Source organism: Cololabis saira, chromosome 19 (genome assembly GCF_033807715.1).
Source record: "Cololabis saira isolate AMF1-May2022 chromosome 19, fColSai1.1, whole genome shotgun sequence".
NCBI lineage: Eukaryota > Metazoa > Chordata > Actinopteri > Beloniformes > Belonidae > Cololabis > Cololabis saira.
The window spans coordinates 28,352,811-28,376,720 of NC_084605.1; the positions used below are offsets into that span (position 1 = coordinate 28,352,811).

The 23,910-nt window shown below is 40.0% G+C and overlaps 1 protein-coding gene across 3 annotated transcripts; it reads left to right on the forward strand.

Moving 5' to 3' along the window:
• Positions 1–1,832: 1,832 nt before the first annotated feature.
• On the forward strand, positions 1,833–23,472 carry LOC133419599 (cytohesin-1-like). Of its 3 annotated transcripts, none has more exons than XM_061708854.1 (12): positions 1,833–1,920; positions 11,717–11,799; positions 16,448–16,512; positions 17,684–17,750; positions 18,878–18,996; positions 19,389–19,582; positions 19,746–19,894; positions 21,511–21,622; positions 22,222–22,298; positions 22,416–22,487; positions 22,757–22,911; positions 23,004–23,472. In XM_061708854.1, exons 1-12 carry the CDS (start codon positions 1,833–1,835, stop codon positions 23,080–23,082), a joined length of 1,260 nt encoding a protein of 419 aa, XP_061564838.1. In that variant the 3' UTR covers positions 23,083–23,472. The 3 variants fall into 3 exon arrangements, with proteins under 3 accessions (XP_061564838.1, XP_061564839.1, XP_061564840.1); XM_061708855.1 differs by lacking the exon at positions 1,833–1,920 and adding an exon at positions 6,279–6,418; XM_061708856.1 differs by lacking the exon at positions 1,833–1,920 and adding an exon at positions 8,119–8,473.
• Positions 23,473–23,910: the final 438 nt, after the last annotated feature.

Sequence of the window (23,910 nt, forward strand, 5' to 3'; positions counted from 1 at the left end):
AAAATTTTGACTTTTTCCTCAAAATTTTGACTTTTTTCTTAACATTTCGACTTTTTTCTCGAGATTGTACTTCAACATTAATCTTGACATTTTGACTTTTGTCTCGACATTTTGACTTTTTTCTCGACATTTCTACTTTTTTCTCGACATTTCGCCATTTGCCTTCATTCTAAGGCTGATACAAGACTTTTCATTTTTTGCGGCTCCAGACACATTTGTTTTTTGTGTTTTTGGTCCAATATGGCTCTTTCAACATTTTGGGTTGCCGACCCCTGGTCTATATAGAGAAAGATATATGGTTTGAAAATGGTTTCTCTTCTGACACAAATTAATCCCATATACATGACCATAAACAGGCAAATACAACACCAAACAAAGCCCTTGGGGGGGTTTTAAGTGGTACATATTATGGTTATGGCATATTACGGCCCTGTCACTTGGTTGGGGGTCTCCTGGTGATGACTGAGTCTCCACCTCAGCGACCACTTTTACATCCAGAGCAGGTCACGAATGCCTCTGTGCAGATGTGAGGACCACACTTATACCACCTTTTGCTGGCCTGGACCATTTAAGTGTGTGTTAACACAATGCCTTCAGGGAAAGGCATAAGCAATGATCTTAGAGAACCACTTGAATGTTTACATTGGTTATGAGACCATTTAAAAAAAAAAATGGAGCTGAATATTCTACTGAGGAAACTGTTTTACTTTATAAGTGGAACTTATTCAAAACAGTTTTCCCAGTAGTGACGTCAAGTCCCAGAGTGTTCAAAGAAGGCTGAACAAGGACTGTTTTATTTCAGTTATTCATTCATTTGAGGTTGTCTTTTGACGGCTAAAAGAAAGCTCTTTTTGTATATGGAGACACATCTAAATGTGCGAGACACTTCTCTGAACGAACCATAAGACTGCTGAGACGACCCGCCACTGAGAGATGAGACCAAAGCGGATCTTTTTGGCCCCAATGCCCCGGGACCCCAAAGAAACACCTCATACAGCAGTGGAGTGGTGATGATTTGGAGTTCAGACCTCGGCCCAAACGAAATCAGGAAGTATACTGAATGAATATATATACTGAAAATACACACACAAAAAAGTATTAGGCTATTACTTAATATACACAAACAACAAACTTTGCTTTGTGGGGCTGGTTTTTTTTGGATGCTCACAAACAGAATCACACTGGACTTCTGTACAACTGCACGTGCAAATTAAAACCTGACTTTGCTTATAAAGTCTTCAAAGTACAGAACTGGTACTAGTACTTCCTCCTCTGATATATGCGTGCATGTTTATGTTTACTCAGCTCTGACCAAGCTGAAATTATCTCCGATGTGTGTGTGTAGGTGGGAAACTGGATGATATGAGCCCTGGTGCATGTGTGCTCAGATATTTGTCATCACTTCCAAGAATAATTTAACAACTGTTCAAAGTGACACAACAGTGGGTGTGTGCGTGCATCTATAAGCAGTACATACTCAAGTATGCCTCTTTTTTTTATTCCCTTGTCTCACGTTCTTTACAATCCTGACTATGTTTGACAGAGTGGCAGGTTTTTGTGTGGAAGTAGTGCAAGTGTGTGAGGCTGCGTTCAGGAGTTAGGTCAAGTGTGTGAACAACAGCGAGGAGGCAGGAGAGAGAGTGGAGCAGAGAGTGTTTTTTTTCTGAGAGTTTGTCAGTCTGGTCGGCCGTCGGGGGAGAAAAACGCTTTTTTGGAAGGAGCTTCTCACCGAGTCCAGAGATTCTTTGGACAGAAGAGCTAAGAGATGCCGGGAGGGCAGCGTTAACCTGAAACAGCGTTTTGTCACAACCTCCTGAACACACTGTGCTGCGATGGGAACTGTGAGTGAGCTTTGTGCGTCCAGTTTTCAGGCTTTTCTCTGTCCCTCGGTGCGACCAGGGCCACCTGCAGCAGCCTCAGGTGAGTGCTTTTAGAATAAACTCATAACATGGTATTATTTCTTTGAGCACAGAAATATGTTAAGTTCTTCTGATCTCATAGCGTCAATTTCCTCTGTATGAAAAAAAAACTGATTATCATATATTGCCTTTTTTTTCTTTTTTTTTTTATCACGGTGGACAAACAGAGAGACATGGAAAGCAAGATTTGCACAAAGTGCTATCAGTGTTCGGTTGCCGTGGTGATTTTGAGTTATCAAGAGACAGAGCACTCTGTAATGTTTGTGTGCCTGTGCCATGCTGTGATTTTTGACATTTCTGTGCTCATGTGCACACATGAGTCAGTGTGTGTGTGTGTGTGTGTGTGTGTGTGTGTGTGTGTGTGTGTGTGTGTGTGTGTGTGTGTGTGTGTGTGCGTGTGCGTGTGCGTGTGCGTGTGTGTGTGTGTGTGTGTGTGTGTGTGTGTGTGTGTGCGAGATGGTGGGCTTGATTTGAGAAGCATGACGCACGCCCAGCATCGTCGGTCCAGGATCCTTCTCTCCAGTGGGGGCTGGAGTGACATAATCTCCATCACTGCCCACTGCTCTCCCCCTGTGCAGGTGCTTTGTACTGTGTCATATATGCTCATTCAAAAGCCATTATCACACAATGAAAGCAGCTCAGCTCACTACACAAATTAAATAACACAGGTTATTTAATTTGCCTTTCAGTTTTCATGAATACAGTGTGAAGAATAACAGTCATTTCCTCCTCCCCTTTGTCCTTTATTTTTCTACCTGAGCCTTGAGCCACCGGCAACAAGGACAGTTTCACACATTAAACATGTTTAGCTGTGTGAATGATTTCCTCAATAGGATATAATGCACCAAAACTTCTTTTGGAAATCATATCTGTATATTTAGCTCCCAAATAGATTCACCACGGGGAGATTAACATGCTTATTATACACCAGAGTTGTATTGTTTCTTTTGTTAGAATGCTACCAGCGGTTTCAGAAAAGATTAGCTGAGAGCAGCTTTTCTGATAAAAGATAAGCAAAAGTGACAAAACTTCATTAGAGCAAGCTTGTTAGATATGAATATGTGGAGTTTTCTCCTGTTTTTTCAAGATATGGGGCAACATTTGGGGGATTTTTGACTGTTGAGGCACTATATATGCTGATAAAGTGCCAACTAATCTTCAGATGCACAGATGCTAAAAACAATTTCTCAGCTGACGTAGAAGGGAAATTGAGTTATTTCAGTGTAGTGACTTGTTTAGATGGATTTCACGACATGCTGTGGTGCGATGGAGCTCCATGTGGCCCTTTAACTTGGATCACTGGGCAGGTCTTCCCAACGATTCAAAGAGCATTTGGTTTAACCCCAGGCATGTAAGAAATAAAACACAAAGAGACGAGGGGACCAGGCAGGATAAGATTAAGAGATGCAAACGTACCAAACTGAAACACAAAGGCATAAAACTGCAATTAGGAAAAGGAAAATTAGATGAGTACAGCACAAAAATGCAAAAACAACCAAAATGAGACATAAAATGTCAATGGAGGGATATAAAATGATCCAGATGAAACAGAAAGCGTCACAACTGAAATATGCGCTCAAACTAAAATCAAATTCTAATTTATGGATATGGGACAAACAAACACTAAAATGAAGCACAGAAAGACAAAAACATGCGAGAGAATGGTAACAATTAGGTGCCAAACAAACAAGGAGGAGAAAGAAAGACTGTGACACACATGCAGAGAAAGTAATAGAAAGAAAAGCTGTGTTTGTGTCTCTTTCCGTATGAATGCCGGTTTTGATGAGGGTCTTTTACACATCTGTGCCCACAGCTGTGCCCAGGGTCTGCCAGGCTCATTAACTATTTGCTCCACATAAAAAAGTGAGGCAGTTTGATAAAGCAAGCAACTATGAGGCTTGTAAATGAAGATTTTTATAGGAAACTTGAACAGAGCTACCACAACTGTCATATAGGTCCTCTGATTTTATGTGGAATTAAGTGACATAAGGGGTTTTTGGATCCATAGGATTATAGTACCCGTCACAAGTTTTTGGTTTTGCTAAACTGCTGATCCAGCCCCGACTAAAGATAGAAAGGTTCATTCTGTAAGTCATAGCTGACAGACTTCGGCTCATGTACCTGCGATGCCGTCTCAACACTGAAAGAACAACAGTTTCACTTTTAACAATTATTTTAAAACTGATCTTTGTCTACTTTACGCATAATGTACTTTTATATTTTCTGAGCTGTGACTTTAAAGTGTCAAACTGCAGCAGTTCTTCCTCACCCCACCTCAACATATCCTGTTTTTGGCGTGGCCAAACTCTGAATAAAGCTCTGATTCAATCGCACAGCTGCAATCCTTTGCCCTCTTTTTCCTCTGTCCTTCGCTACACCCTCTCCTCTCCCTTCCTTTTTCGCTTACACAGAAGCGGTCCGTCTTCGACAGCACACTTGCTTCCTCAGCCTTCACACCCCTGTGATTAAATATGTCTCTTCTGTTCAGCAGACCCTAAATCCCCTTTCTGCTTGAATTTAGAGAGGGCTTTGTCACTTTGCCAAGTCTTTTGTAATCCTATAAATATATATAGACAGTTTGATAAGAGTGGAAGATTCAACAAATCCACATAATAAATGATTTTGGGGGCTTGCAGATATGCAGTCAGACATACACAAATGAATACACATAAACAAACACATTTAAAATTGACTTGCAGTCATAAACACACTTTTAACAGCTTTCATTTCTCATTTTCTCTCCATACACCAAAGCTAAAGAAAAGAGCTGGAAAGAACTGATGAAAAAGCAAATTATTGAGACAGAATTAGAGTAATGAAACAGTGATTATCATTTGGCAGCTATGGTTGCTGATTCATTTCCGTACATTAAGGACTACAAACAATTCCTAAAAAGTCACATAAGGTTGAAAAAAAACATACCAAATACTTTATTTACTGTCAAATTACTTCACATTTTGATATTCATTCATTTAACTAGTTTACCTTGATGTAATCTTTGGATATTGACATTATTAACAACTTATATGTACTTCTTACTGCTGGTCTACAAAGACCTGAATGGTCTTGGACCAAAATCCCTGCTTGATCTGTTAGTTCCTATGAAGCTCCCAGACCCCTGAGGTTCATCTGGATCTGGTTTGTTGTGGTTCCCAAGAACAAGAACCAAGCAAGGTGTTCAGTTCAGCGTTCAGTTATTCTGCTCCTCACCGGTGGAACAAACTTCCTGTAGACCTGAGGTCTGCTCCAACTGTCAGCTCCTTTAAATCAGGATAAAAACATTACTGTTTACTGAAGCGTACTCCTAAATTAAATACTTACCTGCTGTACTCTACTGCCCTTACTTTTTAACAACTTGTGCTTTTTATTATTTTACCTCTTTTCTTATCATTTTCTTATCATTTTATTTGTTATTTACTGTTTAAATGTGTCTTGCTGATTTTAATGTTGATGTAAAGCACTTTGAATTACCTTGTGTTGAATTGTGCTATACCAGGGGTCTCCAACGCGTCGCTTGCGAGCTACCAGTAGCATTCTCAACATTTCTGGAGCTTAGTAGACCCAGACAACTGCAAAAACCTTCACCAAGCAGCTTTGAAAATGTCTGCTTTGTTTGGGTCCACATACCTCTGTGAGTCAGCCTTTTCTGATATGAATGTCATGAAATGAAGTTAAGACGAAGACTGACTGATGAACATTTGAATGACTCCATAAGAGTGAACCTAAGTGAGTAAACTCCAGCATACACCTCTCTTGTTGGCTCCATGCAGTGCCAATCATCTCACTAATTAAAAAAGACTGTGTACATCCCACATATCACTATGCATGTGAATACTCTTGTGACATGGGCAGATATAACAAATGATGAGTGAATTAACAACATCTGTATTTGTAATTGCATTTTGTTTTGAAAGCATTCTTATTTCATTTAATAGTGTGAGATACACACAAAAAGTACATACAGAAAGCCAAAATGCACATGCAGCTGATTTAAATATTGTTTGTGGTGTTTTGATACAAAATGTTAACTGTTACAGTTTGGATTTGTTTGGGTTAAAATGCAGTATGGAATAAATGTTACAAAACATGAGTAGCTCTCGTCCACTTTCATTTTTGTAAAAGTAGCTCTCAGAGGGAAAAAGGTTGGAGACCCCAAATAAACTTGCCTTGCTTGGCTCTCCAATACAAGACACAGACAGTATGGATACTTAGAGAATGCGTGGGGGCGTGTCCGCGGCCTGTGATTGGCTGGAGAGGTCTGTCCGCGGCCTGTGATTGGCTGGAGAGGTCTAAGCCCCGCCCCGTCGCCATACCAACGGCTGTCTCTCTGAGCCAGCTGTCATTAGCTGCCGGTCAGCCGGCATGAGAAAGTGATAAACGCGCAGAAGTCGACTGAAAACTTACTTTACTTTACTTTAAAGTGACTAATTTAACTTTGCATCCCGAGGCGACGTTGTCCAACGTCATCAACATGGTTTTAAAAACGGAGGACGGAGTTGGTGAGTTACCAAACAGCCCTTATTTATTCACCTAGAGGCTAACTGGGTTAGCAGCTTGAAACTGGATTAACTTTCTGCACATTTGGTGATGATAACTGAGGTGGACTCATTCATATGGCCTTAATACCAGGTACTTTAACGTATTTGGGGGATTTAATTTCCTGACAACGGAATGGAAGCAACAGGTCCTGAAATAAGTGCTGTGTGGATGGTGTTTGGCAGACTTTGAGGACTGACACAAGGGATGTGTTATGATTGTCTGGATGGAGGCCAGACCTCATGGGGGCCTGCGCTTATTGTGCTGCAGCTCATCTGGCTATAAATGAAATCAATGGACCCATTTATTAGTTGAAATGAATGAGATGCCCTAAAAATACTTGTCTGACCTGGCTGCATGCACTTTTGAGTTCACAGTTTTCCAGCTTGTGAGCAGAGACTGCAGGCAGTGGGACATGGTGGAGACTTGCTCTGATATGGACATGACTTTGGTTTACAGTCAGTCTGCTTGCAGCTGCACTTGGGTTTCCTGTGACTGTTACAGCAGCCCTCACAGGATGTCTTTATACCGAAACCCATGATAGTATCAGGAGTAGGTCACACTGTCTTAACACAATCACTTGATTTCAACTCTGTAAAAACAATATTTCTGTTCGCCTTTATCAAAACGGCTGAATGAAGCTGAAACAAATCTTATAATTGAACCATTTTCAGTTCCAGTTCCTGGGGTTTTCCACTTTTTGTACCCTCTTTACCCTCACTAGGGATTGGTTTGGTAACTTGTTTTGATGTTACTTTCATGAATTTCTGAACCAAACACCACAACAATTATGTCTGTGGACTAATTTTTAATTATAGCTGACTGCCAGAGGAGATTTTTATAACTTAGATGATGAGCAAAAGTTTGGTGGGTGATACAGGGACTGAAACCTCTCATTAAAGCCTCATAAAAATGTAGAGTAAAAAACAGTTATTTGCATCACAGTTGATCCTCAAATTATCATTTTTGGCCACCCTGTTGACAAAAACATCACTTTAAAATGGTTTAAATACTTGGAGTTTGCTTTAATTTCCAACTGTCAATCAAAACAAAACATTGTATGTTGTTACCGAAATCAAGAATTTTTTATTTCCTATGAATGTGCTTATATTTGTTCTTTTCCCTGCTTTCTATTTGTTCTTGTCTCCTTACTTATTGGACTTTTGAGCCTTACGGCTACATGAATGTGAGCCGGAAGGATTACATAAATCTCTTTAGCTAGTTATCCTTAGGCGAGGGAACTCTCAAATGTACAATTATTGCCTTGTGAAAAACTGAAATGGACAATTAATGCCTTGTGAAAAGTCCCTGACACTTAAGCTCTCTGACTGTAAATACAGATTTTTTTTTTTCTTGTCATAAACAAACTGATTGGTCTTGGGATTAGGGTCATGTTCTTTTCCGTAAGCAAGCACATGTGATGAGCAGATGTAGATGACCCGCATCATCCCCATTTATTTACCATAAATTAATTTAAAGATGCATGCACAACTGGACCCCCGGACCTTTGATCATCTCACAGACAATGATGACCACGGGAGGGAGCCTGTGTTTGACACTGTAATCGTCGATGGAGGGAGCAGGGAGGAGTCAAGATGGACAGAAGGAGGGAGGAGAGAGATGAGAGTTCAAGGGTCTCCCCCCTACATACTCACGTCCAAAACATTTGTCCTCATTTAGCTGCAGGCGTGCTCCCCTCTTTGCCCCTCCTTTCCCCTCTGCTGGAATTAGTGCCCGATGATTAGAGAAAACGGGGAGGCTGGCGTGAAGGACCACGGGATTGGGACGGCAAACTCAGCCAGAGCTGGTTTATTTCTGTGCCGCAGGACTGTAAGAAACTCTCTGTTTTCTATTATAACTGGTTTCTAAGTCAAACCTTTGGACCCCATACCTGGAGTTACAAACACAACTGGAGTCAGACTCAAACCTCAGCTGAATCTCTTGAGCTGCACTGGTGTTTCTGGGACCTCTTAAGACGGAGGGGGGTGAAGCCACTACACTGACTCAAGTCCTCTCTGGTATGAACATCAAGATTATGACACAAATGTGTGGGTGTACAGTGCGTCATCTGAACTTCTGCATTAGGTCTTTTTGCAGAAACTTACCAGAATGAGTGTATGTGCGTGTGTGGGGCGTCGCGTCTTCCTGTGAAACCTCATGAGAGCCAGAAACCTAAGTACAACGTGCTTTAACTGTAGATTGATTTAACGTGGCCTTTTTTTTTTTTCCTTTTCCTTCCTGTACGCCAGAGGATCTTTGAAAGGATGTGATGTATTATGTAAGTTGGTAACCAGAATGTGGAAGAAGAATTAAGAGTAAACATGAGGCAGGGGTATGCTGAGCAGCTGATCATCAGCAGCATAGCTGTTACAAGGTGTCCCATTACTTGCCAACACAAACACACACTTGATGACCTCAAAACTGTGTGGAGCAACTGACTGAAGAGCTTTCGGGCATACTGTGTTTTCTTTTCTTTTTGTGTGTGTGTGTGTGTGTGTGTGCGTGCGTGCGTGCGTGCGTGCTATGAACAAAAGGCTGTTAGGATAGTGTCATATAAGCTGTCACCTTTATTTCATCTCTGAACGAAAAGGCAGAAAGAGGAAGTGACTGTAAATGGCAGCTTCACATTTCATTTTTTATTATGGTGTGTTATTCTTGTCTTCAGGTTTCTAATAAGAGCTGCTCTATGCAGACCTTGCTCTAAGTGACGGATATGTGTGTGCTGAACTTATATATATGTATATGTGTGTGTGTATACACACATATATTATATATCTGTATTAGGGCTGGGCGATATATCGAGATTTTAATATCAATATCGTCAGACAATATCGTTTATCGATTTAAAAAAAATAATTTTTTTTTTTTTTTTTTTACATTTTTTTTTAATGATTTTGATATAGCTTATTTTGTGACAAATTGACTTGAATGTTTTATTTGAGATTTGCACAAATGTTTTGTTATTTGCACAACTGTCAACCTCAGTGGAAAAGTCTGCCTGTTACTGTCTACATTGTATTAATTGCACAGTGTATTTTAATTTAATTGTTATGCAGGAAAGGGATATTTGTTTTCTTTTATTCAAGAAGCATTTTTATTCTATATATGCAGGCAGTTTATTTTTATTTCATTTGTTTTATACATTTTGATATTGTGCAGACCTCTGTTAACAAAGGAACCTGTGTGACATTTGGCACGAGGCTTTGTATTAAAACTGACTGTTTTTTTAAGGGTTTGCCTCAGAAAAAATGAAGCTAACAGAGATGCTATGCTGTAATGCTTTGGGGGAAACCCCAATTAAGGCACAGAAAAAATATCGAGATATATATCGAGTATCACCATTTAGCTAGAAAATATCGAGATATGACTTTTGGTCCATATCGCCCAGCCCTAATCTGTATGTATGTATGTATGTGTTTCCATTTCTGTTATCTGTTAAGGTTAATTGATTTTTGTTGAGATTGGCATAGACTCCTTGTATGATGGGATATTATGTCAAAAGCTGGAGTCGCACTTTTATTTTTGAGGCGATGGAGATGGACTGAGTTGGACTTTTTGGGAAGAGGACCTTATATTGGTAAATGCGATGTGGAGCTGGTCCAGGGAGAATAAAAAAAAAAACGATACTCAAGTAACCGTAATCTTAAAGCACGTTCATGGCTCTCGCATGACTCTTATTATTGCATGTGTAAAGAAACCTTAAAGTCCTAATATTGTTCAGACACTGTTTAAATAAACACTGAAATGACCCTAAAATGTTTTCATATGTGTTCAAGTCTTGATGAGGCTTTGTTCCCTTGTTTTTCCAAAGTTGTGACTGACATGTTAAAGCAGGGAAGTGAAATGAACACCCTCAGCAGGAATCCTCTAATGAGGCCGGCCAACAGCAGCAGCCCAGCTTGATGTGCCCGGTGTGACTGCTTGTTACTCAGCATTAATTGTGACCTTCCTCACCTTTTTTTTTCTTTTCATGGTTTTAGCGTTTCATATGTATCAGGAGAAAGATAAACTATAACAGGACGTTGATTATGAGGAACACAGAAGTGGAACTGGATGGTAACCAACAGTGGAATATGCCGATGTGCCACAAACACCACAGTTATGCCCCCTCCTTTCTTTATACTGACTTTCTTTTTTACACACATCTTATTCAACGTTCTCCTTTCTTACTCACGTCTTGTGAAAACTGCAGGTCTGTGGTGGAGAGATTTGCATTAGCTTCCTTATCACCTTGTGCAGATATATAAAGTGCCTCTGTGGGCACACACACTCCTGTTCTATCAGAGTCCACACTCGCTCAGTTAGTTGTACAGTTGGGAGTGGGTTCCATATCTAGGGTGGACGGCGGCACAATCATTTGAACTTGAAAGATACAGTAACTTATCATGTAATGGGGCATTCATTTCAGATGTCTTTCGTTGACGTTTCTCTCTGAAATGTCTCTGAAATTAGGCATCGACCAAAACCTTGAGTTAATATTTCAGGATTACCTACAATGGTCCGACATGATTTTCAAATTAAGATTTCTCACCCGAGAACCCCAAATGCTTCCACAAGATTTCATTTTTCAAGATATTTAGTCTATGCTAAACCAAATTACAAAGGTAAAACTGGTTTACTTCATTTTTTTGTTAAAATTGTGTGCTAAAGTAATCTGCTCGGAGAAAAGTCTAAATCGATTTAGCAAAGATAAATGTAGTAAATGATTGGGACCCCTTGTACTCTGACAAAAACATTTCTCTTGTTTTAAATGAACTATACCAACATTATAGATTAAGATACTTTCTTCGGGGTTCAGTTTCTTAAACCGCAGGCTTTTGGACGCGACTGCCAGTATTCAGTATCTTACCATAAACATAGATGAAAAATAGAAATTAAACATCTTTGCTCCTTTATTTTTCTTTTTTTTAAATAACTGATAACATTTGACTAATTTGAAATTTAAAGCAGTTGTTTATAAAGTTATAAATATTAATTGCTATTTCCTCCCTTGTTACAGGATTGATTTTATAGCCAAAAGTCACCATTTTCCGATATGTGTGTGTTTACTTTGTATAAAGGAAGGGTTTGATTTCATCTCCTGCTTCTGGCCATGGTGTGTGTGTGTATGTGTGTAATTTGATGGATCAAAGAGTGAGTTGCCATAGTGACTCAGAAAAGCGTATGTGTGCATGCGTGTGTGTGGACAGTAATTTTATTATGTGTAGAAAAAGAGAATATTTGATCTTGTTTTTGAGTGCTGCGTGTTGTTCTGCCTTCAGTGCCTGATGACCTCAGCCCAGAGGAGCGACAGGAGCTGGAGAGCATTCGCCGCAGAAAACAAGAACTACTGCAGGACATACAAGTAAGTAAACACTCTCACCCTGGACACTAAAGCTCTTTGCATGCACAAAAACAGCCATGCCAGTCCATCGAACCAGTCCATCGAATGTGAGAATGTCCACATCTACAAGTGTGTTTGGATCAGATTTATTATTCAAATTTGTGCCTGCTCTATTTCAGTTTAGAAGTTTCAAGTAAGCTTGAGTGCCACCTATGGCTGTGATATTTAAGGCCCACATACAGTTGATTTATGACATGTGGCTCAAAATCATAACATGTTATTTCACTTGACCATAAAACAACAGCTGCCCTTCCTCAGGTCTTTGAAAAGGAACTGAAAAAGGAAAATGAAGCGTGGTCAGGTTAATGCAGAAGAGAAGTAGACAGCTCTGGGAGGGTGTGAAGACCTGAGAGCAAAAAGAAAAAAACAAATCTACTAGAGAGGTGCGCACAGTTAATCGCAAGCAATCGTGGAGTAAAAGCAAAACATTGAGAGTAACAAAGAGACTTGTTGTCTCATGGAAAGCCCCCTCTGAGCTTTTACTTTTAACGGCATAACCAAGAGAAAGTTTATGATTAACCACTGTATAAACTTTATCAAAAAGCATTTCATGGTAGAGAGGATGCTTGCTTCTTTAACCCAAACAGGGAGTTGGTTTCACCGAGGAGAGGTCTGATGGTTGATGCACTAGGAAGTAAAAATAACCCGGAAGACTTGACACTTCAATATTGATCATGTATCAATATATTTTCTTTTTTTTCCCCCAGTATTTGTGTAAACTTTAAATTGTTATTGATTTTATTTGGTATGTAGTGTTGGATCTATTACTGAGTTACTCTTAAAAACTGGACTGAACAGCATGTTGTAACCCTGTGTCCTCTTTATGTCCTTGAGTAGATGTGGACCTCCATGTCTAGACCAGTGAGCCTGGGGAGGGGTGTGTGTGTGTGTGTGTGTACGTGTGTGTGTACGGTATGGGGGGTTAGAGCTATGATCACTAGAGCATTGCTGTACACATTCAAGACAGATGATCCTCTTTGTTGGGGGGATGAACCCCCTCATGTGTATCTGTGTGTGCTCTCTGAGCCTGGGGGGAGATTTTAGCCTCATGCTTCTGTTTCCTGTACAATCTTAAATCAATTAGCAGAACTGCTTGTATCAGCTATATATAATGGGATTATTATGGTTATTAGGGATCGAGCTGGCCTAATAATCACAAGAAGAGTAGCCCCAAACGGTAAAATAAAGAATGCTGGACTCCATATGGGGTCGATGGCTGTATTTGTATTCAGTAAAAGACTGAGGCCTTTATTTGGTTCAGTTGCTTAATCTTCCAGTATTTCTAATTATCATTGTTTGTAAGTATGGCTATTTCAGAGATTGTGATTGCACTATGTGCCAGGAAATGCCACACAGGCTAACAAACCATTACCTTGACAAACTGTTACTACATATGTAATACTTTCTCCACCATATCAAGTTTAAGTCGTATAATTCCCTTCTGTTCTTAGGAAAGCTTTTAAATAGTTAAAGCAGTACATGCATACTTTAATATAAGCAACAGCAGACGTGACTAATATGAAGTGATTATGAATGAATGAAGCATGAACAGAGCCATTGTTGGATAATAAGAATGTCACTTTTGACAAATGTTGTGTCCAGCAGAACAATATGGTAAAAGTGATTATTTCACTAAACTTCCACCTTTCTACTTGGCCTTTTACTTGTTTTGCCAGCAGTTTTAGGCGCCTTAGCTTTTTATTGAATCATTTTTTCTAAAACTCGGGTTGTCTGTTATTCACTAGGGATATGCATTTTTTTTCATGCTAGAGTCCCTTAAGGGGACTGGATCGATTATGGAAGTTGAAAGGCTTTGATACTTATCCTTGATTTATATGCTGATAAACTGTCTCTGGGGTTTAAAGCCCCTTAGATATTTGCATATGAAAGTCTGAGGAAATAATTAGTCAGAAATCAAGCTGATCATTTGTAACACCACCTATGGATACTGTCTTAATAAAACTAAAAAACAGTTCTCAAATCTTGTAATGTGGAACCAGAACATGGAGCATGTTTTACACGATACAAGCGTTCTCAGTGAAGAGTTTGTAGGTACCGTTTGAAGTTGTTATGCTAGTTTTGTTTACTTTTTGACCAGTTGCATATACAAATGTGGGAGATCGACTTGTGAAGTAGCCCTTTTTATTGGAAAAGCTGTGCTGGCTTGATTGTTTCAATTTGTCTGAGAATCCTGAAATGGTTGAAATGATTGAAATGGTCTGTAGTCTCCGAATGAATCTCTCATTCATGATTCATGATTTAAAAAAAAAAGTACTGCTAATAACTAGCATCTGCAAAGAAAAAGGCCTGGTGATGTGTTCAAACATGTGGTAAATTAAAGAAATCATCTATCTTTCCCATTCCCAGAGTCTTGGATGCTCTGATGCTGGTACTCCATACTTGAACCTGCAGGAACAAAATGACTTTGGATGTGAACAAAATAACCAGCAGCAGTATACCTAAAAATGTGGGTGCAAACAGATTTGTTAAATTAATCCACAAGGTCATTTAGACTGGGTAAAATGCCTTTTGAGGTGAGCCTGCAGCACCCAGACAAAGAACCTCTCCGACGCTCACAGCCTCCGGGCAGCGACGCTGTGTAAACTGAAGGATGGACTTTCTTACAGAGGTCGACCCATTTGGCGTTTCTCTCCTCTAAGCTCCACCCTGTCTTGCCCTAAGGGACTGATGGGTAATGAACTGTGAAATATTCCAGTCATGGAGACGGAGGACGCTGTTTGTCTGATAGTGTAACCATGGAAACCAATATGGCGGAATTTTGTTCATCTTAGGTAAAAATGTTGTCGTTTTCAGGGGCACACGCTGGCTGATTTTTGTACATAATTCCGACTCCAATCTGAGACCATGGCCTCATCGGCTTCTGTTTCTCTTCTTTTAATGATCCAAGACTATTTTCTACTGGCTCAGTATTTGTCCATCTGTTCTCTCTCTTCTTTCCTCTTATAACCTCTGGAGTAGCTCCACTAAGCCAGCCAAAGTCTTTGATCCTATATATTCCCATCTCTCCAGCAGTGTAACGCTCACCCATCCCTTTGAGGCCGTTGGGGGGGCGGGGGGGCTGATAAATATGGGTCAGCACATGGCAGGGGAGTGGAACGGGGAAAGGGGGTCGGGCGGTGGTGGGTGGTGACCCCAGAACAGGTGCTACAGATCCCAGAGAGGGAGGCCGGGGGGACACACGAGTCTGTCTGGGAGCAAGGCATGTCTGCACCTTTTAGGGGTCTTGGTGGGTCATCACTACTGCAGGAAGTACTTGTTGTGGTGTTAGGGCTGTGCGATTAGGCATGGGACGATATGAAAATTTCATATCACGATATTAGAGGACAAAAATATCACGATTACGATATTATCACGATATTAGCGTGTCGCTTATAAAATTCTTAAAATGCAAGGAAAAACACTAACCGTGGATCCACTGGTTCCTTCAGAACATTTATTCTCAAATCATTCTCAACACAGTGACACTTGAGGTAGAGAACAAATAGTGTACTGTAAATGTTATGCATTACAAAGTGTAAACTATAGTACCGGTACCGGTACTTATTTGAACTTTCTTTTTTTGTAAGAAAATACTTCCCTGAGAGTCGAAAGAAATAAGTGACAAATAGAAATAAAGTGACAAAGTAGAGCCAAATGCACACTGATTGTATTACTCTCTGAAACTTTAACAGTGGCTGGCTGCCTGCTACTTAGTACGGCTCTCTGGAAAAATAATAAAATAAAGGCACTGCTCTGTAGTATACAAAACAAAAGCTGCATGGCCAACACAAAGATTGAGTGAAAATAAAGTGCCACAGTAGTCAAATGCACACGGATTGTACTACTCTCTGAAAAAATATTAAATAAATAATAATAATAATAAATAATATTAATAAAATACATGAAAAAATATAACACTGGTTTCTACCTGGCTGGTAGCCTTGTGTGACCAAAAATAAAAAAAAAATAAAAAATTGGCGATAATTACAGTACCCCACGATAACGTTATCGCGGCCGTTTTTTATCGCGATATACGATAATATTGTATATCGCCCCATGCCTATTACAGACTGAGCTCATCTAGTCATCTTTGTTTGGTCAAGAAAATTGTAAATGTTGTCACTTTACTAAACTCAAGGAGGATTTACAGTATCTTTCAATTGCATTTCATTCCCAATAGGGACATTTGTTTGCTATTTTTCTTTAATAATAAAGATAAAATATTTGAAACAATTTATTCCATTGTCTTTTGTAGTTTTACCAAAAAAATTGAAATCGAAAATCGGGTTTTCAGAGAAAAAAATCGGGATTTGATTTTTGTCCAAAATCACCCAGCCCTATGTGGTGTGTTAGGTTGTAAGTCGCTTTGGATAAAAGTGTCTGCTAAATCTAATTTAACTTGTTGGTAGCTGGAAAACACAGCTGTGTCTAATTTCTCGCGACAATGAGATCAAAGCATCTCCGAAGGGTTATGTGGAGAATCACTTGTCACATGTGGATGTCGGTTGTTTCCCTGTAGATTCTTCTCTTCAAAGCTTAACAACATAATGATCACTTTTTCATGCGTTTCATCATTGTAATCCTCCTCCTCTCTTCCGTCTGCCCTCAGAGGCTGAAGGATGAGATAGCAGAGGTGACCACTGAGATAGACAATCTGGGCCAGACTGAAGAAAGGTAAAGTATCTCACCCTTTGTTTTACTGTAGTCACAGAGAAATTCAAAGAAATTGGTGGGATTCTCAATTTATATTGCTTTTAGATATTGTTGCTGATGTTGCAGCCTTGGGTTAAAATACTGAAGACTAGTTTCACGGAGCCCAAAAGGATGTCTTTATGACAGTCCATTTGTCAGAGTAATAGTTAAAGGAATAGTCCAGAATCAAAACAACCCCAGGTCTATTGTTAGATGGTAGGAAGTGTAAACCTTTGCTAGGAACCAAAACAATGTGAATCAAAGCTGGCTAGAGTGAGAATGAAATACATATTTGTAGCCAAATTGCAATTAATGTTCTTCCTGAGGGGAGGAGACCTACGTAAATATAAATGGCTACTTTAAGCCTCTGACATGACTCAGTAATGTCATTCAACTTAACATCATTTCAACTTTGCATGTGTTCAAAAGGGCTATTTGTGCTGTATTTCTATTGATAATTTGGACAACACAGAGGCCAATGACTGAGCACATTTTTTAGGAGCACTGTCATATTAAGCCATTTTCTGCACACAGTCATGAGTTCTTCAATTAAGTGTGCGACCTAGATCCGAGACATATCTCTAAAAGTGATAAGTAATGCTATATTTATTTTAATCTGTTTTGCTTTAGAAGATGTATAGCTGATAATATTTTCATGAAGAGAATTACATTTTATGAATAGTTACCATTTCCAATCTCCATAAATTCTGAACCAACATGGTTCACCATGATCAAAATAGATGTAATACATCTCTTTTAGATTTTTAACCATTTGGGAAGGTTCCCTCAGGGAAGTTTTACCCAAATGGCCAAATCAGAAAAGTTAAGCAGCGACAACAAAAATAATCTCTTGACTGTGAAATAAAGCCCACTACTGCCCAAATAAATATTAAAAAAGAAAAACCACAGGATTTGATTGGGGGATATTGCAAGGTATTTGTGTAGCTTTGCCCTAAATCTCTTTATGTTCCAGAAATATTACTTTTACAGCTTTATTTTACATTAAAACAGAGAAAATAAGTAAATGAACATACCTCACTTACTAAAACTTTTGTAAGTTTGTGCAGTATTGCTTAAAAAATAACTAAAATGGAGATCTGAACTGGTGATGGGTTAAATAGTGAATATTGTATGTATTTGTGTCTGTTTTTAGGAAAAGTATGCAGAGGAATAAACAGATGTCTATGGGGCGGAAGAAGTTTAACATGGATCCCACAAAGGCATGTAGTGCTTCCTTCCTACAATTTTTCTCCCTTTTGAATATATTTTCATTTGGTTTACAATAATCAGTGTAACCGTCTGATGTTCCACAAATATTGTCAGTAATTTCAGGATAGTCAGGTATGTGTGTTGATGTCCTGTCTGGAGTTGTTCAGGAGGATGCAGCCTATATTTAGAGCTTCTATTTTAAACGGTGCTTCCTGTACATCTTACACCACCTAAGTTCAGTAAACAGACCGCACCGATACTCTCATGATCCAAGTCCCTGCTCACCACTGGCAAGACGGGCTAATTAAACAAGGATCTTTGTCATGGTGGATTATTAACCTAATTAAAAGGCCAAACTAGGCCAAGCTCTCACTGAAATCATCACAACACATTCCCAACATAAAATGTCTGTTTTTCTTGTCAAGACACTCTTAAATTAATGACCAGAATAGATGACTTAACGTTCTGCAACAGTTCGGATATAACAGCAACACAGTCAGCCAGCCAGCATGAACATGAGGAAGGAGAAGTCGCTCTCCACACTTTGATTTGTGAATTTAGTGTCACTGAAACCAACTAAAGATGGAAATGTGAGACATTGAGTTTGGAACAAAAGCAAAAAGTTGTCATCTCATCTTAGTAGTGAATTACTGCACTGATTGAATTCACCATATAAATGGTTAAAGTTGATTTCCAATTTAAAGTATTAATTTCAGTTCATTTATTTTCTTCAAGTTCAAGACTAAGTCATTTTCCATTAAGACTATTCTATTCTTGGGGTTTAATAGAAACAATTAAGCTGTTTTGGATTTTAAATTATATTATATATATTATATTATATATATATATATATATATATATATATATATATTATATATTATATATTATTATATATAAATTAGGAAGATCTTCAAAGAGCTGTTCAGACATCTGGGTTTTAAGCACTCACAAAACAATAAGGCTCAATGTTGCATCGCTGCAATCAGAGCATGTAAAACATTGACTCCGGTTGGGGGAATGTGTTAATTGTGTTGTTTGGATGAATCAAGCATCTTTGTGCAGATAACTAATTCCACTTTTCTTCAGCATGTGATGTTGGGACTGACTTCTCTGTGTGTTTTTTATTTTTCTCCTGCAGGGGATTCGCTTCTTGATTGACAGTTCGCTGCTGAAAAACACAAGCGAAAGCATCGGCCAGTTTCTCTACAAGGGAGAGGGTCTCAACAAAACGGCCATCGGTGACTACCTGGGCGAGCGGTGAGGAATTGTGACGGTGCAGACTAATGGCTCTTCTTCACCGAAGACATTTTGATTTATTTGGAAAAGCCAAAGTGTCATTTTTTAAGTTAGTGGCAGTGATTCTGCAGGAACAACGCACAACTCTAAAACTAAAACTATTTATTTATTTCATGTATCAAAGGTGAAATGAAGCCTTATCGGTGTGCAGTGATAACATTTATGTGAATTAATGGCACATTAGTAGTTCATATAATATTAATCAGTACTTTTTAAATATTTTATAGAATTTGTAGTTGTTTAATAATTGATAGAATTACCCTTCAGATGTCTTTATCTCTCATCTCATCCTTCTGTTTATCTCCACTTGTGCATGTGGGTGTTGCTTATGTGGGATTGTGTGTGTCGTGCAGAGATGACTTCAACATCAAAGTTCTGCACGCCTTCCTGGAGTTGCACGAGTTCTCGGACCTGAACCTGGTTCAGGCTCTCAGGCAGTTCCTGTGGAGCTTCAGGCTGCCCGGGGAGGCCCAGAAGATCGATCGCATGATGGAGGCGTTCGCCCAGCGATACTGTCACTGCAATCCTGGCGTGTTTCAGAGCACGGGTGCGTGAGTGGACAAAACAGACTCGCACGTCACAAACCAATAACCATCCGTTTCTGTTTATTACTCATTTCACAGGAGACACTTTCTTTTCTCATAACAATGAGCTTAATGTGTCATTTTAATTTCCAGCCCCTAAAACACCACGTGCGCTCCTTCTTTCAGATACCTGTTATGTGCTGTCGTTCGCTGTGATCATGTTGAACACGAGTCTACACAACCCTAACGTGAAGGACAAACCCTCGGTTCAGAGATTCACGGCGATGAACAGAGGTATCAACGATGGAGGCGACCTGCCAGAAGATCTGCTCCGAGTAAGAGGAGTCACGAGCTCATCACATCACACTCTGATTATTTACAGATTTACAAGAACCAAATACACAAGGATATTATGTGGGGGGATTTTTCATCAGATAAATAAGATTTTCATGTCTGATTTAGACGGCCAACAGCACATATGATACCGAGTTCCTGAAGCTTTTGTCATTCAAGCTCTCGCAGCTATGATTAAAAAATTCAACTATCAACTGAAAAATCCAGAGTGCATCCAAAATATCATCTGATATTAAAGGCACCTTGTGTAAAAATGACTCTTATCACGAGAAAGTTCATGTGTGTGCTCCTCCTCGAGGCACATCTCGTGTTCAGACAGCAGCTTCTCTCCAAACTCTGAACGAGACGGTCTCTTCATGGCTGAAGCTTTATGGACCAGGCCTTTCTGTGTTTGCTCAGACGCAACTGGTGAAACGTATAGCCACTTTACCAAAGTCACGTCGTTCCTCTGCAGCAGCTGAGGCTGGTTTCTAACTCACTGGGAGGAGAGTTCAGTTCTCTGCTGATATCCAAAGCTTTCAGTAGGATAAAGGCTCAAGTGATGCACAGTCCCTCTTTTATTTTTCATCCACATACTTGAATGATCTCCTCTGTCGCACAGAAGCAGCCAGGTTTGATTTTTGAGAAGGTCTGTGCTTTTATGGCCGTCTTTTTTTTTTTTAAGCTCACCACATGGTGTGACACCAAATGTTATGGCACTTATCACTACTTTTAAGCCTCAAGGGAGATTTTGTTTAAAGCTCCAGTTGTCATGGACACAGTCTGGTTGCTTGCACTGCTCCCCCAGCGGACGTGAATGAAACAATCTAGGTGTTTAAACGTCTAAACCCTGAATGTATTCAGGCTAATACGGTATTATAAAGCATAATTTCTACACAAGGCACCTTTTTTAAAACAATAGTCTTAATTATTTGTCACTGCTATGAATCACACGGTTAAATGCTGAGGTTATGGTGAACTGTTTACATGAATGTTTCAGCCTCATCCTTAAAGAAAGGCACAGTGACAACAGTTCTGACTCGTAATAGTGTATTAGACTCGTAATGACTGCTATCACTGCAACTCCAAGTTCAGTATCAGTATCATTACATGTAGAGCGAAACTCCCACTGATCGCTGCAGAGGCCGAATGACACACACTTGTAGCTATGGCTACAAAATAGTTGGGTTGTTATGGTTATAGCTAAAACCCATTTTTATAATGTGTTGTACTGTATTTGTGCGCAGGGCTGCTTGTATAAGAAATAACTGTGTTCCTGTAGTCTTATAATGTTGCAGTAGCAGCAGGGACGGGTTTTATCCACAAATGCAGCTGGAGCTGTGCTCACAGATCTAGTTCTATAAAAGCTTATAGTCTGATATATGTGACATGAAATGTAGCTGTAGATCAGGTAATATGTCAAACTGGGCATTAGAAAACAGAAAACACTCAAAAATGATGTCTCCATAGAGCTTTTTACAATCAATAATCCCATTTCAAAGAAGATATTTGCCTGCATTGAATGTCTGGTCAGTTGTTTCAGGGCTCACACAGACGCTACACCCAGTAATCCACCCTGAGTCTGAGACCCTCATGATCTGCGTGTTATGCTCTGCAGAACCTGTACGACAGCATAAAGAACGAACCCTTCAAGATCCCGGAGGACGACGGCAACGACCTCACGCACACTTTCTTCAACCCCGACAGAGAAGGCTGGCTCCTAAAACTTGGTATGTGAACTTGTGAGGTGTGAAGCTGTTGTGTTCGCTCTGTTTGTTTCATCATCACGTTATTAAGTTACTGTAAACAGGTCAGCCCTCTAGTGGGCCGAATGTGTAACTGCACATAATACAGGACCCTTATAATGCTTTATTTTGAAGCTCTGAACAAAGTTGACTTATATTTTGAAAACTTCTTGTCTTTTTAATCCTTTTTTATACTCTTCTTGTTTTTGTTTCATGGTTTTGACTCCAGGAGGTATGTAGTCTACTCTTTAAGCTGTCAAGCTCTAATGCACTGCTTTGCCGCTGAGTTCCTTCCCATCCACATCTACACTCCCACTGGCTGTGTGCATTCACCTCTCCATCACAACTGCAGTCAGAATAAAGCTAGATGATTATCTGATTTCACCCTCTGCTGTAGCACCCTGATGAGAAAACCACGAATTTTCACATCTGCTTTTTCACTACCAGCCCCGATTCTAACCTCTGCTTCTGCAGCCAGCAGACGCCACTTAATCTGCTGATGTGTGTTGTCAAGAGTGTCACTATCATTTATAACTTTCCTTTGTCTTTACGGGAACTGTAACTCCTCTGTGATCCGTCCTCAGGTGGACGAGTGAAGACCTGGAAGAGACGCTGGTTTATTCTCACGGATAACTGCCTGTACTACTTTGAATACACCACTGTGAGTACTTCACGTCTGGCTGTGTTACCGCTCCAGACACGTTTCTCTAAATACTACTGGCGTGCTTGTATAAATTATACTTGAAGCAATCACACTGTAATTTATTCTGTTTATAAGGATAAAGAACCCAGAGGGATTATCCCACTGGAAAATCTGAGTATCCGGGAAGTTGAGGACTCCAAAAAACCAGTAAGTGGTTGGTCTTTTTTGGGTTTTTATTTTCTAATATACAGTAGTTAAACACTGAATACCACACACACATGTGCGTGTCTGACAATGGCATATGCATCAGTTACTTTATTCCTGTCAAGGTTCATGTTTAAAACATACCCTTCCCCGAAACAAGCACCCATGAGCAATGCTCATCCTTTTTCTTCAAACCGGATCACACCTCATTTGTTTTCTTATGGCGTTTTCGCATGAGGCTTCTGGGTCATTTTTTTTATTCTTTTTCCCAGAACTGCTTCGAGCTCTACATCCCCAACCACAAAGATCAGGTGATCAAGGCTTGCAAGACGGAGGCAGACGGGCGCGTTGTCGAGGGAAACCACACGTTTTACAGGATCTCTGCTCCGACCACAGAGGAGAAAGACGAATGGATGAAAAGCATCAAGTAAGTCGGTTTCAACGCTGCAGCCAATCAGATGAAGATGATGATGAAGATGACAATGAGTCTAATGGTATTTCTCCTGCTTTCACCTGCAGAGCCGCCATCAGCAAAGACCCGTTCTACGAGATGTTGGCTGCCCGGAAGAAGAAAGTGTCCTCCACGAAGGGGATGTAGAGGAGAAACCGTCCCACCAGCGCAGGCTTGCTGGAGGTGGACCTGTGGAATTGGACCTGGTTCAGAGGATCCAGCTGTCACAGAGGCTCCTCTTTCGTTACTCTCTGACCAGATTTACCTTCAGCCTCACGTTTACTTTCCGTACTGATGGAGGCAGTCGGAGACTTCTTTCTAGCTCCACAATCGTGACCTTTGGAAAGCGCCGTCTCTGCAGTACCGGTGACGCTGCGCCCTCCCATGAAGACTCCCACTCATGACAATCTGCTGTAACGACGAGCCGAAGGCCTTTTTCTCACGCAGCGTCCGGTCTGGTGCAGTACGCTGAGCTTCTCCGCACATTTCTTCAGGAACAATCAACTCTGCGTTGGTTGGACTTAAAACCACAAGCTGCGCACAAGGTGAAAAACAAAAAAACTGCTGAAGTTTAGAGGAAAAAGAAACGCCTCCTTGAACTGCTGAATTAAAGTTGTCAGCATAAAATGCTGGAAACATGAAGCCTGTATGTTACTGAGATTTTGAAGTTACAATTTGTGAAATGTGTCGCTCTAAAACACTTTATTAGAACCACTGACAGGGAATTCAGTTGTTAAAGGTGGGGTAAGTGATTATTTCTGGATGACATATCAGTTTATAGTTGAAGCTGGACCTGTAACGTCACAAAAGTGGACTCTTCTCTCCATCAGTGAGTGATGGGAGCAGCATCAGTTATGGTGTGTTTTTGTTTGGGGGGTCTGGATGGTGTTTGACCTTCAGTGTTTAGTGTCACGGCAGAACAATCCTGTTCAACAAGCCTGTTTTGTTACCGCTGGTCTCTTGTCAGTACACTGT